Source organism: Rhynchophorus ferrugineus, unplaced genomic scaffold (genome assembly GCF_030347505.1).
Source record: "Rhynchophorus ferrugineus isolate W39M unplaced genomic scaffold, kcgeb_rfMv2 rfM11, whole genome shotgun sequence".
Taxonomy (NCBI): domain Eukaryota; kingdom Metazoa; phylum Arthropoda; class Insecta; order Coleoptera; family Curculionidae; genus Rhynchophorus; species Rhynchophorus ferrugineus.
In genome coordinates this window covers 31,535,560-31,550,980 of record NW_027472590.1, presented here as the reverse complement: position 1 = coordinate 31,550,980, position 15,421 = coordinate 31,535,560, and the positions used below count along the sequence as shown (strand labels likewise).

Genomic DNA, 15,421 nt, shown 5'->3' with positions numbered 1-15,421 from the left:
TATGTGCTTAGAACTCTACATCATGGGTGGCGTGAAAAAGAGTTAAATGTAAATATAATAAAACAACTCTAACCTACAAATTACCTATGTTTTTAATTGTAATTTTAAGTCGATTAGATGTACTATAATATCTAAATGAAAATATATTTGATAACATTTTTGTTCAATTATTTTATTTAGATCAGAATTTTGTTTTAGGTCAGAGCGAAATTGAACTAAAACTCAGAGTTGATGCGGCAACATTGTGACATTTTGACGTCACCAATTTCGATGACGCATATAAAAATAAACTTTGACTAGACTATATAATTCGAATTTCAATTGTTCACTGACATAATGACGAACGCGCGAATTCAGAGACAGGCCAGCCTTGATTTAATTGCTAGGATCACCGAAAAACAATTATGGGAGTTCTGGGAAGAATAAATGCTCCAACATAAAATAAAAAATAAATAAAACTGTAGTTTGAATAAATTAATATTTTTATTTCGTTTAGGTTATTATGTGATAAGACTTTTTATCACCACAGCTAACTTTGATAGTTACTCCAATAACAATATTATAAATAAAATATACTTTTATAAATAGCGGGATAGACAGAGCATTAAGATGAATTTGGTTGAATAAATTACAGCCAGAAGGAGGAAGCATTTTTCACCGGCAAGGTGTTGCCAATATCCACATAATCCTTAAATCCGTTCTTCCTTACTTGAATGCTTATATCTGCGTGATCGGCGTTCTCTCTCCAGTTCGCGGTGATCTGTATGGCGGAACCCTTCCCGATAAACCCCTTTTCATGCGCGGCAGCCAGCTGATTTACCACCCTCCGCTCAACCTCATATTTAATCGACCTGGCACCGTAGCACACGTCGTATCCATCAGCCAATGCCGACTCGACGCTTCGGTCCCACGTCATGTCGATCTTATGACGTTCCTTAGCCTAAAACATGTTCTTTATTATGCCGATCAGCTACTCGAATGATCTAAAATAACCTCACCCTCTTCGCCCAACATTCTAACTCCTTCTTGACCAACTGTAACAGTTCGGTTCGCGAAAACGGCAGGAAGTAGACTATTTCGTTAATTCTACCCAGGAACTCGTCTCTTCGAAAATGCCTCTTCAGTATCGGTTTTACCACGCTGTCCTTGAATTTTCGAGATATTACGATGTCTTCAGAAAAATTTTCATCTATTAAATCAAATAAACCTGATTAATTAATTATACTTTGTGACAAGCTTTTTTTGATCTATAATATTAAATAAAACTGCTTTGTTTTGTTAAATTGTACCTGCTGAACATGAAACTTAAAAATATTTTTTTGTAACACGTACCATTTTAAAGTAATGATTAATTAAAGTACGATAAACACAGACAGTATGAAAATTTTAAATCATAAAAACTCGTTAATTTCTATGTTTTTGACCATACCTCGTTTTATATGCCTTTATACAGAACCACATATAGTTTGTACACTTTAGAATTCATGATCAATACGCAACATATACTATTTTTTCAATTCGAATGCTTACTAACTGTACACTGAGGTCATATGAAACAGGTGAGCGTTTTTGAGCGAATTTAAATTTTAAAATAGAAAAAAGGACCTCAAAAACCTTTCTTTTGTGATTATGTAACACATTTCTACGAAACAATAAATATAATTTAACATTTTTTCAAATTTAGTTCATCCCAGTGATTATAGATCGTCTATGGTGTACTCAAGAATACTGGCTTGCGTTGGACGTAAATAAAAATAATTTTGACGTATGAATGGTGACAGCTCATTACGCAACACAATCTATAGCAATCTTACACTAAATTTTATTTCCATATATGAGGTAAATTTATTATATTATACTAAGAATTAAAACTTAAGATTAAACAACCATAAATTATGTATTATAAAATCTTAGTATCATGCAACCGTACGTCCATAAAAATAATCTTTTCTGTCAAATTTATTAATATATTTTTAGTTAAATATAAAAAAATCACACAAAAATGACCAGGAGATATTAAAACCTATCTAAACAAGCAAGCTTCCTACCTTTTGAATTACTTTTCATCCTCTCCTGTTTCAGTTTCTCAACTTCTTCCCTTAGACGAATCGCATGGCGGGCTATCTCCTCGCTGGCTAAATTTGATGTCATAATGAATATCGCGTTCTTGCACTCAATTGTTTTTCCTTGTCCGTCAGTTAATCGGCCCTCGTCAAAAAGTTGCAGAAGGACCGTAAGTACATCAGGGTGGGCCTTGTCAACTTCATCGAATAACACCACGGCATCTGGGCAAGTTTTTAATTTCTTTGTTAGCTGGCCACCATCGTCGTGGCCAATGTATCCTGGTGGTGCTCCAATTAACTTGGCCACCTTAAGTGGAGTATTTCAATATTGTATTTAAATAAATAGTATTTTATCTACCTCATGTTTTTCCTGAAACTCTGACATATCCAATCTTATAAAAGATTCAGTTTTGTTTTTATGGATATAATTAGCAAGTTGTTTAGCCAACTCAGTTTTACCAATGCCAGACGAGCCCAGAAAGAGGAATACTAATGGATGATCATCATCAGTCCATCCATTCTCCTTACGTCTCACGGCTAAAATATAAATGTTGATGGTGGTAAATATATTCCATTAAAATTCATAAAATAAACTTCATAATATAAATCATTAAAAAGCTCACTTCCTGCTACTGTAGCAATTGCAGCTTCCTGACCAACGATATGTTGTTTTAATCTATCCTCTAATGGGAATTTCCTCCTATCCTCTATTTCTTTTTGTTTTGTCACTTCTTCAAACTACAACAATAAAAAATAACATTATATCATCAAAAAATGTATATAAAACCCTTAAATATACCTCATTGCTTTTTTGCTCCAAGTATTGTTTTATTGGTCCTTCTTTTGCATATTGAAATGCTTTGTGGCCAGATTCAGTCTCAAGAGCTGGATTAGCGCCATAACTCAGTAACAACTTTACAGTTTCAATATTATTTGCTATGGCTGCATAATGGAGTGCTGTGAAACCTCGGAATGTTGCTTTATTATTCAATATGGTTGAAAATTCTTCATCTCTTATCATTAAAACTAAAATGTGGTAAATAGCTATTTATAATATTCTGACGTTGATTCTTGACTCACCTTCTATAGGATGCAGATGATGTTCTTGAGCTGTTCGTGTTGGATTAATATAATTATCAGACAAATTTGGATTAGCTCCATTTTCAAGCAATAGCTGAACAATATCCTGGTGTCCATTTATTACTGCAACCATTAAAGGTGTCCAGCCTAATTTATGTCTAGTGTTTACGTCTATACCATTTTTAATTAGTCTGAGAAAATTAACAGATAGTATTCAGATTAACAAAGGAGTATGTTAAACCTACATTTTTACCTCTGGTGTCAGACCAAATACTATGGCTCTAAAAAGCTTGCCTTCCCTAGTATTTTCTATGTCGTCCGAGTCGTAGAAGCCAAAAGTAAAAAGGGAAGCTAGAAAAAAAGTCTTTGGAATGTTGTACCTTGGTGCATGTTCTTCTTTGTCTTCTTTCCACTTGTAACTTTTCTCTTGGTAGTGGATTGTTTTATTGTTCGTGTCATATTTAAAGGCAGACACTACACGATTATTAAACACAAGTCTACCAATATTATTTTTTAATTTAACGAGACGAACAACGTTTGACATCATTTCATTTTATACGTTACGAGAATTTTCTCTACGGAATTTCCATCACAAAAGTTCCATATAAGGTTATGTACAACTTATATCAGATTGTTTTTCAATGACAACGATAACTGTAGGTATATTTATAATAAGAATATTATTTTTATTATAATTTTCGCATAACATAATTAATAGTATTATCATTTAATAAACGCCTAAAAGTTTAAAAATTTAAAGCATCTTGTTATACTGGCTGCATAATGTCAGTCTGCATACATTTATTAATTTGTGTTAGTAATTCAAATTCCCATTATTATTAATATACATTTTAAAGTTGCAAAAGAGCTTCTATATTTTTAGAATTTTTTTTTGTAAATTTAGAGGTATACTTAAAATTATAATTAAATGTTGGTAAACTAAAATAGATATTGTTATGCAACCTTTAATACTGCAAGGACGTCCTTTGAACAAACTTGAACTCTTAAAAACAGATTCATATTCAGATATTCCTTCCTGCATCCGTTCCAGGCCCAGATTAATGCACAATTATTAAACGAAAAGGAGCCATCGACCGAAGTCCTTAAAGGCTCTGTTTTAGACCCGGTTAGAAGCCTGACTTTGTCTTCAGCCGGTTACAAGTGATTAATTTATTTGATGTATTCGTCAAAGTTGATTTGAAAATGAATAAATATTTTATACGAGTTAAACAGGATGTATGAAACTGTTTTTGTTAAAAATATTAAAAAGGTTCCTCCTATTCTTATATAACTAATAATTAACAGGATAACTGTCTTAGTAAATTAAAACATAATTTTATAGTAGCAGTTAAATTTATAACATTAAAATAATACGAAAAATACTTTGAAAATTATATAACTATTTGAATATAAAATATATAATTCTTAGAAATCAACTTATTGTCATTCCTCTGAAATAATCCAATTAAATTTGTATGGTAGCCACTTTCCTTCTTTCTAAATATTTCCCATCGTATATAAATGTCAGAAAAGCATCAGTCATGTTAGTTAGCATTAACATTAGGTTAAGTTGTTTGACAGTTGTGACATTGATTGACAGTTGACAATTTTATATTTTGATAAAATGAAAAGGAAACTAAAAAAAATTGTTGACTTTTTGCTCTTATCGATATAGATTAGAGGTAATTTAATTTCTAGGAATTAAAGAGTTAACCATGATGTTTGTACAGAAAAAGGCAAATGACAAGTACCCATATCCGTTTTATCAAGTGGCCATCAAGAAAAAAATGAAACATTTTCCTAAGATCGACTAAATATCGCTCTTTTAACATAAGTTGAATACTTACAAACGTTAAATTAAGTGGATATTATTTATTGTTGTTGAAGTAGATTGTTTTTTTATTGCTGCTACGTCAAGTATTCACAATTGTAGTGGACATATAAAAAAAGAAATGATGATAATAAGTTATCTGATTGTATATTTATATAAATTAATAACAATTAGGTATTTCGATATAGTACTCGATTGTTTGGTCAATAGTTGTTTGCTGTATATTGAACGATATGATGTTCAAAGCTGTTTTGGTGCTTTGCGTGGCCCTCTCTATGGGCTATGTAAGTAAAATTGTTTCATATTTTCCTACAATAATTGGGGAATTAATTTTGAGGGATTGAAATAATATTCATAATTTGAAATGTTGCTTATATTGTTGGCAGTTAGTATGTGTTCTAATAATTTTTTTCACTTTAAAATGTCATTTATTGTAAAGAATTGGTACAATATATCTTGATCAAAATATTATCTGATGAGTAAGCATCCCTCGATGTAGATGCCTCTCTTGGACGAACCTTTGACTTTGGTTGATCCATTTTTCATCGCTGATCATAATACGCTACAGAAAACAATATTGAAATGGTTCGAAATGGAATTTTCAGTCAACTCACACTAACTATTCGTAATAAGTATGCTTTGGTAATAAAGGACTGTAAATACATTTTGGAATTTTGAAGTCGTTTTTACCTTTCTTACCTTTTTAGCGATGGATGATAATTCTCTAAAATATTAAGTACTTGCATGTATTTCGATCAGCGAATGGTGATAATGCGAAGTATAAATTTATATCGCGATTAAATAACCTAACCTAACTGTTAAATTCGATAGTTTTGACATTCCTTTACGCAAAATAATTTGAAGAAAATGCCGTTGAAGCTCATCAAACACCCTTAGATACTGAAATGATGCTGCTCTGTCATATCCTAATTATCTGCTTTGAATTAGATGATTTCAAAGTGGATGGATTTTGATGTAAATGGCGAAACATTTCTAGAGGACCAACAAGACAATAAGTCGCAAGACTTATTGGACAATACCCCAGCCCAAAGCTCAAAGAACTTTCAGGCGGCTTAGCAGTTGATGAATCAGCTGTTTCGAGACATTTATATATGATGGGAAAGATCCAGAAGATGGGGAAATACTGTTTCGAATCGTTTTAACATCTCGGTTTCATTGCTTGCCAGAAAAAAAAGTTTCCTGAGGCGCATTGTGTGCAAAAAAACAAGTGCAAAATGTCATAGGTCAGCCCAGGAGAGCTATCTACATCGACACCAGGATAATAAATAACGCGGTATTGCCAGGTTGTGAGAAATATGGGAAAAAGTTATCGAATTTTTTAAAAATTAATCTCCTAGAACGTTAACAATCTGCCCGTGGGCAATAAGTATTATTATACGATTTCAATTATATAATATATAACTAAGTGATCTACTGTACAACTTATAATCTAAATCTTATTCTAAATACTATTCTAACTTATTCTAAAAACTATTCTAGCTTATTCTAGATTATGTTATTAAATCTCACTCTGTGTGTCTATTAATCAGTTTGCGTTTGAGCCTACGCACTTCACTATCATCGTGCACATTTAACTGTTTGTCGATTATATTGGGATGCACTAATGGTCTTCCAGAGTACTTCGTACTAATTCTTCGAATCGCATTCGTTATAGGTTCTATGTGGATATCGGGCTGAATCAGTTTGTTGGACACGTAATATGGGGCATCGACGATGAATCGCAACACTTTATTCTGGAACCTCTGGAGGATATCTATGTTAGATTTGCTAGTAGTTATCGAAAATGATTGAAATGTTTTCATCAGTCCATATTGTACCAACTTTTGTCATTAAATGCGACTGTTAAAATGAAAAATGATCTGAATATATAGAGATAATCATTTGACGTTTTTCGATTTTAGCGCTTGCACTCCAAAGTGGACGAACTGCAGACGACCATGGCTGCCTTTGACCAAGCCGTTAATTACTTGGCTCACGAGGCATCCATTAGTTTAAGAGCCTACCTAGTACCCATCAGTTTATACAGTACTGACGCTAACAGCGCTTACATCTCGAATTTGACAGACGCCGGACAATTATACTGGGACTTCGTTGCTGACGCGCAAGCGGATGCCGCGCAGAAAGGTGAGGTTATGATTTTGAGTTCGACATTATTATAACTCGGTTGGCATTGGAAACAAAGGCGCTGAAATAAACGCAGTAAAATACAGTTGAAGCAAAAATTTGGCTTGACGCCGAGTTTCCGGACACTGCCCCAGGAAAATTAACCATCAAGCATTAGTATGCTAAGTTTAGACGTGGTGAAATGAGCACCGAAGACGGTGAACGCAGTGTACGGCCAAAAGAAGTTGTTACCGACGAAAACATTAAAAAAATCCACAAAATGATTTTGAATGACCGTAAATGGAAAATGAATGAAATAGTAGACACTCTAAAGATATCAACTGAACGTGTACATCATATTATTTACAAACTAGCGACCCGCCCCGGCTTCGCACGGGTGCAATGCTGATACTAAATTAAATACACTACAGAAAAAATATGAACGTTGTATATAAAAACATAGCGGCCCGCTCCGACTTTGCACGGGCATAAAATATATATGCCTATGTCACTCAATGAAAACATGATTAAAATCGATCCAGTATTTTTGGTTCATTCATTACTGCCCTTGGCCTGCACGCATTAAATTTGGAGTAAAACAATTCCTCTTCCCCTATACTTACTATGAAGATTTCCTGCTATCTTTGGAATATCTAAATTCATACAATTTTTATTACATTACACATTTTTAAACGCAAATTTTAAATTTGTAATATCTCCGAAAATATATGTTTAATTTACATGCTGTAAGGAACCATATTGATCTATATTAATTGCACGCTGTATTTAAGGTACTTAATTCGATAAGGATTAATGCCGTATTGCTTAAAATAGCTTCGTAAATAAGCCATTTTCTCACATAAAAAGTAAACAATAAAAATGGTTAATGTGGGTTATCCCTAAAAGATAAACATATACCATCGCGGACTTTTTTGTAGACCTTTTTATGGTGTACAATACTGTAGTACATTAATTTGATCTAACTCGTAGGGTTAGGCAGCGTTTTTGCTAATTGCTAAATAAGCCTAAAAAAATAGGTTAATTTACGACATCACGTTAGAAACCTCTAAAATTAGCAATGTTGCCTTAGTATATTATGCATGTATTATACATATAAACCTTCCTCTTGAATCACTCTATCTATTGAAAAAAACCGCATCAAAATCCGTTGCGTAGTTTTAAAGATTTAAGCGCACATAGGGATATAGGGACAGAAAAGGCGACTTTGTTTTATACTATGTAGTGATATTTGGGTATGAGAAAGCTCTGTGCAAAGTTAGTGCCGCGCGAGATCACTTTTGATCAAAAACAACGACGAGTTGATGATTCGGAGCAATGTTTGAAGATGATCAAGCGTAATAAACCCGAGTTTTTGCGTCGATATGTGGCAATGGAGGAAATCGGCCAAAAAGATGATAGTCGGCTGGCAAGGTTACGGCGGCTGTATTTCGGGATGCGCATTTTTATTGACTACCTTGTAAGAGGAAGGACCATCAACAGCGACTATTACATAGCATTATTGGATCGTTTGAAGGACGAAATCGCCGAAAACGGCCGCATTTGAAGAAAGAGAAAGTGCTGTTTCACCAAGACAATGCATCGTGTCACAAGTCAGAGAAAACGATGGCAAAAATCCATGAATTGGCCTTCCAATTGTCTCCTCATCCACCGTATTCTCCAGATCTGACCGACAGCGATTATTTCCTGTTCTCAGATCGCAAAAGAATGCTTGCTGGGAATAATTTCGTCGAATGAAGAGGTGATCGACGAAACTGAGACCTATTTTGAAGCAAAAGACAGATCGTACTACAAAAATAGTATCGAAAAGTCGGAGGGTCGCTATAATCAGAGTATCACCCTTGAAAGGAATTATGTTGAATAAAAAAAAACTAATTTTGCCAAAAAATGTGTTTTACTATGGTAGGCCGGGGACTTTTCAATTGACCTGTTAAAGTCAGTTATAATTAGTTTAAAAAATATTATCATTTTTGATGTGTTTATTTGCAGGAGTTGATATCGAAAGTTGCGTGGACTCTGGAAACGCTCAAGTCTATACACTGAACGACACGTTCGCTACTGCCGCTTTCCGTAACATCAAGGCCGTCGCTGCCGAAGCCGAAGAGACCTTGAACGGGTTCTATGGACCAGCGCGCGACGAACCGCTTCAGCACGTCGCCGACCTCTGGGTTAAAGTGAACGCTTGCGACAGTGACGCTTGCGCCGTTGATCTCATCCAGCAAATCAGCGACGACTTCGAACAACTGGATGCCGGAATCGCAAAAGCCCTCTCCGATGCTAAGCAATACGTCTTAGTGGAGTATCCAGCGAAGTTGAACCAGTACAGCTTCGACGTCGATGCCTATACGGCAGCTTTAAAACCAATAATCGATTCAGTAAAACAATGTATCAATTCTTTAGGACATTAAACAAAATTTCACCGTAAAACTGCGTTTGTGTTATAATTAAAACTAGTGATCTCCCTGTGGTCGAAATTCGATCACAATTTATTGAGCTCGTCCGTGAGTTGTTTTCCCCTGACTGACTAACTGAACTGCCTTCAAAAAATAAATAAGGAACTCACTAAAAGTTAAAAAATAATCAAACTTAGATTTTTAACACAAAAAAACTTTTTAAAATAATATACATAATACATAATAATCCTTGTGATAACTAAATAAAAATAAACAAACACCTTATTTAACCTATCTGCTACAACTATTTTATATTCTACTATATACACACAATTTAGCTTAATACCTACTTAAACCTATTAAATAGCGTTGGAAACTATCGACTGAAAACAGTGGAAACAGCTGATGTATGTATCAATTGTTCAGGACATTAGACAAAATTTCACCATAAAACTGCGTTTGTGTTATAATTAAAACTAGTGATCGCCATGTGGTCGAAATTCGATTACAATTTATTGAGCACGTCCGTGAGGTGTTTTTCGCTGACTGACTAACTGAACTGCCTTCAAAAATAAATAAGGAACGCACTAAAAGTTAAAAAATAATCAAACTTAGATTTTTAACACAAAAAAACTTTTTAAAACAATATACATAATACATAATAATCCTTGTGATAACTAATTAAAAATAAACAAACACCTTATTTAACCTATCTGCTACAACTATTTTATATTCTACTATATACACACAATTTAGCTTAATACCTACTTAAACCTATTAAATAGCGTTGGAAACTATCGACTGAAAACAGTGGAAACAGCTGATGTATGTATCAATTGTTCAGGACATTAGACAAAATTTCACCATAAAACTGCGTTTGTGTTATAATTAAAACTAGTGATCGCCATGTGGTCGAAATTCGATTACAATTTATTGAGCACGTCCGTGAGGTGTTTTCCGCTGACTGACTAACTGAACTGCCTTCAAAAATAAATAAGGAACGCACTAAAAGTTAAAAAATAATCAAACTTAGATTTTTAACACAAAAAAACTTTTTAAAATAATATACATAATACATAATAATCCTTGTGATAACTAAATAAAAATAAACAAACACCTTATTTAACCTATCTGCTACAACTATTTTATATTCTACTATATACACACAATTTAGCTTAATACCTACTTAAACCTATTAAATAGCGTTGGAAACTATCGACTGAAAACAGTGGAAACAGCTGATGTGTGTATCAATTGTTCAGGACATTAGACAAAATTTAACCATAAAACTGCGTTTGTGTTATAATTAAAACTAGTGATCGCCATGTGGTCGAAATTCGATTACAATTTATTGAGCACGTCCGTGAGGTGTTTTCCGCTGACTGACTAACTGAACTGCCTTCAAAAATAAATAAGGAACGCACTAAAAGTTAAAAAATAATCAAACTTAGATTTTTAACACAAAAAAACTTTTTAAAACAATATACATAATACATAATAATCCTTGTGATAACTAATTAAAAATAAACAAACACCTTATTTAACCTATCTGCTACAACTATTTTATATTCTACTATATACACACAATTTAGCTTAATACCTACTTAAACCTATTAAATAGCGTTGGAAACTATCGACTGAAAACAGTGGAAACAGCTGATGTATGTATCAATTGTTCAGGACATTAGACAAAATTTCACCATAAAACTGCGTTTGTGTTATAATTAAAACTAGTGATCGCCATGTGGTCGAAATTCGATTACAATTTATTGAGCACGTCCGTGAGGTGTTTTCCGCTGACTGACTAACTGAACTGCCTTCAAAAATAAACAAGGAACGCACTAAAAGTTAAAAAATAATCAAACTTAGATTTTTAACACAAAAAAACTTTTTAAAATAATATACATAATACATAATAATCCTTGTGATAACTAAATAAAAATAAACAAACACCTTATTTAACCTATCTACTACAACTACTTTATATTCTACTATATACACACAATTTACCTTAACACCTACTTAAACCTATTAAATAGCGTTGGAAACTATCGACTGAAAACAGTGGAAACAGCTGATGTATGTATCAATTGTTCAGGACATTAAAGAAAATTTCACCATAAAACTGCGTTTGTGTTATAATTAAAACTAGTGATCGCCCTGTGGTCGAAATTCGATCACAACTTATTGAGCACGTCCGTGAGGTATTTTCCGCTGACTGACTAACTGAACTGCCTTCAAAAATAAATAAGGAACGCACTAAAAGTGAAAAAATAATCAAACTTAGATTTTTAACACAAAAAAACTTTTTAAAATAATATACATAATACATAATAATCCTTGTGATAACTAAATAAAAATAAACAAACACCTTATTTAACCTATCTACTACAACTATTTTATATTCTACTATATACACACAATTTAGCTTAATACCTACTTAAACCTATTAAATAGCGTTGGAAACTATCGACTGAAAACAGTGGAAACAGCTGATGTATGTATCAATTGTTCAGGACATTAGACAAAATTTCACCATAAAACTGCGTTTGTGTTATAATTAAAACTAGTGATCGCCCTGTGGTCGAAATTCGATCGCAACTTATTGAGCACGTCCGTGAGGTATTTTCCGCTGACTGACTAACTGAACTGCCTTCAAAAATAAATAAGGAACGCACAAAAAGTTAAAAAATAATCAAACTTAGATTTTTAACACAAAAAAACTTTTTAAAATAATATACATAATACATAATAATCCTTGTGATAACTAAATAAAAATAAACAAACACCTTATTTAACCTATCTACTACAACTATTTTATATTCTACTATATACACACAATTTAGCTTAATACCTACTTAAACCTATTAAATAGCGTTGGAAACTATCGACTGAAAACAGTGGAAACAGCTGATGTATGTATCAATTGTTCAGGACATTAGACAAAATTTCACCATAAAACTGCGTTTGTGTTATAATTAAAACTAGTGATCGCCATGTGGTCGAAATTCGATTACAATTTATTGAGCACGTCCGTGAGGTGTTTTCCGCTGACTGACTAACTGAACTGCCTTCAAAAATAAATAAGGAACGCACTAAAAGTTAAAAAATAATCAAACTTAGATTTTTAACACAAAAAAACTTTTTAAAATAATATACATAATACATAATAATCCTTGTGATAACTAAATAAAAATAAACAAACACCTTATTTAACCTATCTACTACAACTACTTAATATTCTACTATATACACACAATTTAGCTTAACACCTACTTAAACCTATTAAATAGCGTTGGAAACTATCGACTGAAAACAGTGGAAACAGCTGATGTATGTATCAATTGTTCAGGACATTAAAGAAAATTTCACCATAAAACTGCGTTTGTGTTATAATTAAAACTAGTGATCGCCCTGTGGTCGAAATTCGATCACAACTTATTGAGCACGTCCGTGAGGTATTTTCCGCTGACTGACTAACTGAACTGCCTTCAAAAATAAATAAGGAACGCACTAAAAGTGAAAAAATAATCAAACTTAGATTTTTAACACAAAAAAACTTTTTAAAATAATATACATAATACATAATAATCCTTGTGATAACTAAATAAAAATAAACAAACACCTTATTTAACCTATCTACTACAACTATTTTATATTCTACTATATACACACAATTTAGCTTAATACCTACTTAAACCTATTAAATAGCGTTGGAAACTATCGACTGAAAACAGTGGAAACAGCTGATGTATGTATCAATTGTTCAGGACATTAGACAAAATTTCACCATAAAACTGCGTTTGTGTTATAATTAAAACTAGTGATCGCCCTGTGGTCGAAATTCGATCGCAACTTATTGAGCACGTCCGTGAGGTATTTTCCGCTGACTGACTAACTGAACTGCCTTCAAAAATAAATAAGGAACGCACAAAAAGTTAAAAAATAATCAAACTTAGATTTTTAACACAAAAAAACTTTTTAAAATAATATACATAATACATAATAATCCTTGTGATAACTAAATAAAAATAAACAAACACCTTATTTAACCTATCTACTACAACTATTTTATATTCTACTATATACACACAATTTAGCTTAATACCTACTTAAACCTATTAAATAGCGTTGGAAACTATCGACTGAAAACAGTGGAAACAGCTGATGTATGTATCAATTGTTCAGGACATTAGACAAAATTTCACCATAAAACTGCGTTTGTGTTATAATTAAAACTAGTGATCGCCCTGTGGTCGAAATTCGATCGCAACTTATTGAGCACGTCCGTGAGGTATTTTCCGCTGACTGACTAACTGAACTGCCTTCAAAAATAAATAAGGAACGCACAAAAAGTTAAAAAATAATCAAACTTAGATTTTTAACACAAAAAAACTTTTTAAAATAATATACATAATACATAATAATCCTTGTGATAACTAAATAAAAATAAACAAACACCTTATTTAACCTATCTACTACAACTATTTTATATTCTACTATATACACACAATTTAGCTTAATACCTACTTAAACCTATTAAATAGCGTTGGAAACTATCGACTGAAAACAGTGGAAACAGCTGATGTATGTATCAATTGTTCAGGACATTAGACAAAATTTCACCATAAAACTGCGTTTGTGTTATAATTAAAACTAGTGATCGCCCTGTGGTCGAAATTCGATCGCAACTTATTGAGCACGTCCGTGAGGTATTTTCCGCTGACTGACTAACTGAACTGCCTTCAAAAATAAATAAGGAACGCACAAAAAGTTAAAAAATAATCAAACTTAGATTTTTAACACAAAAAAACTTTTTAAAATAATATACATAATACATAATAATCCTTGTGATAACTAAATAAAAATAAACAAACACCTTATTTAACCTATCTACTACAACTATTTTATATTCTACTATATACACACAATTTAGCTTAATACCTACTTAAACCTATTAAATAGCGTTGGAAACTATCGACTGAAAACAGTGGAAACAGCTGATGTATGTATCAATTGTTCAGGACATTAGACAAAATTTCACCATAAAACTGCGTTTGTGTTATAATTAAAACTAGTGATCGCCATGTGGTCGAAATTCGATTACAATTTATTGAGCACGTCCGTGAGGTGTTTTCCGCTGACTGACTAACTGAACTGCCTTCAAAAAATAAATAAGGAACTCACAAAAAGTTAAAAAATAATCAAACTTAGATTTTTAACACAAAAAAACTTTTTAAAATAATATACATAATACATAATAATCCTTGTGATAACTAAATAAAAATAAACAAACACCTTATTTAACCTATCTACTACAACTATTTTATATTCTACTATATACACACAATTTAGCTTAATACCTACTTAAACCTATTAAATAGCGTTGGAAACTATCGACTGAAAACAGTGGAAACAGCTGATGTATGTATCAATTGTTCAGGACATTAGACAAAATTTCACCATAAAACTGCGTTTGTGTTATAATTAAAACTAGTGATCGCCCTGTGGTCGAAATTCGATCGCAACTTATTGAGCACGTCCGTGAGGTATTTTCCGCTGACTGACTAACTGAACTGCCTTCAAAAATAAATAAGGAACGCACTAAAAGTTAAAAAATAATCAAACTTAGATTTTTAACACAAAAAAACTTTTTAAAATAATATACATAATACATAATAATCCTTGTGATAACTAAATAAAAATAAACAAACACCTTATTTAACCTATCTACTACAACTATTTTATATTCTACTATATACACACAATTTAGCTTAATACCTACTTAAACCTATTAAATAGCGTTGGAAACTATCGACTGAAAACAGTGGAAACAGCTGATGTATGTATCAATTGTTCAGGACATTAGACAAAATTTCACCATAAAACTGCGTTTGTGTTATAATTAAAAC

The 15,421-nt window shown here is 32.4% G+C and overlaps 2 protein-coding genes across 3 annotated transcripts; one reads left to right on the top strand and one right to left on the bottom strand.

The window, feature by feature from the left end:
• Positions 1-464: 464 nt before the first annotated feature.
• LOC143204510 (mitochondrial disaggregase) lies at positions 465-3,936 on the bottom strand. Of its 2 annotated transcripts, none has more exons than XM_076417066.1 (8): positions 3,389-3,936; positions 3,144-3,334; positions 2,863-3,089; positions 2,687-2,801; positions 2,422-2,600; positions 2,049-2,370; positions 999-1,189; positions 465-940 (listed from the first exon to the last, which is right to left on the bottom strand). In XM_076417066.1, the coding sequence occupies exons 1-8, from the start codon at positions 3,688-3,690 to the stop codon at positions 629-631; spliced, it is 1,839 nt and encodes a 612-aa protein (XP_076273181.1). In that variant the 5' UTR covers positions 3,691-3,936; the 3' UTR covers positions 465-628. The 2 variants fall into 2 exon arrangements, with proteins under 2 accessions (XP_076273181.1, XP_076273183.1); XM_076417068.1 differs by having other exon boundaries at positions 3,397-3,535.
• A 1,167-nt stretch (positions 3,937-5,103) lies between these two features.
• Positions 5,104-9,543, top strand: LOC143204513 (uncharacterized). Its single transcript, XM_076417074.1, has 3 exons — positions 5,104-5,258; positions 6,897-7,119; positions 9,106-9,543. Exons 1-3 carry the CDS (start codon positions 5,208-5,210, stop codon positions 9,522-9,524), a joined length of 693 nt encoding a protein of 230 aa, XP_076273189.1. The 5' UTR covers positions 5,104-5,207; the 3' UTR covers positions 9,525-9,543.
• The last annotated feature ends 5,878 nt before the right edge of the window (positions 9,544-15,421 follow it).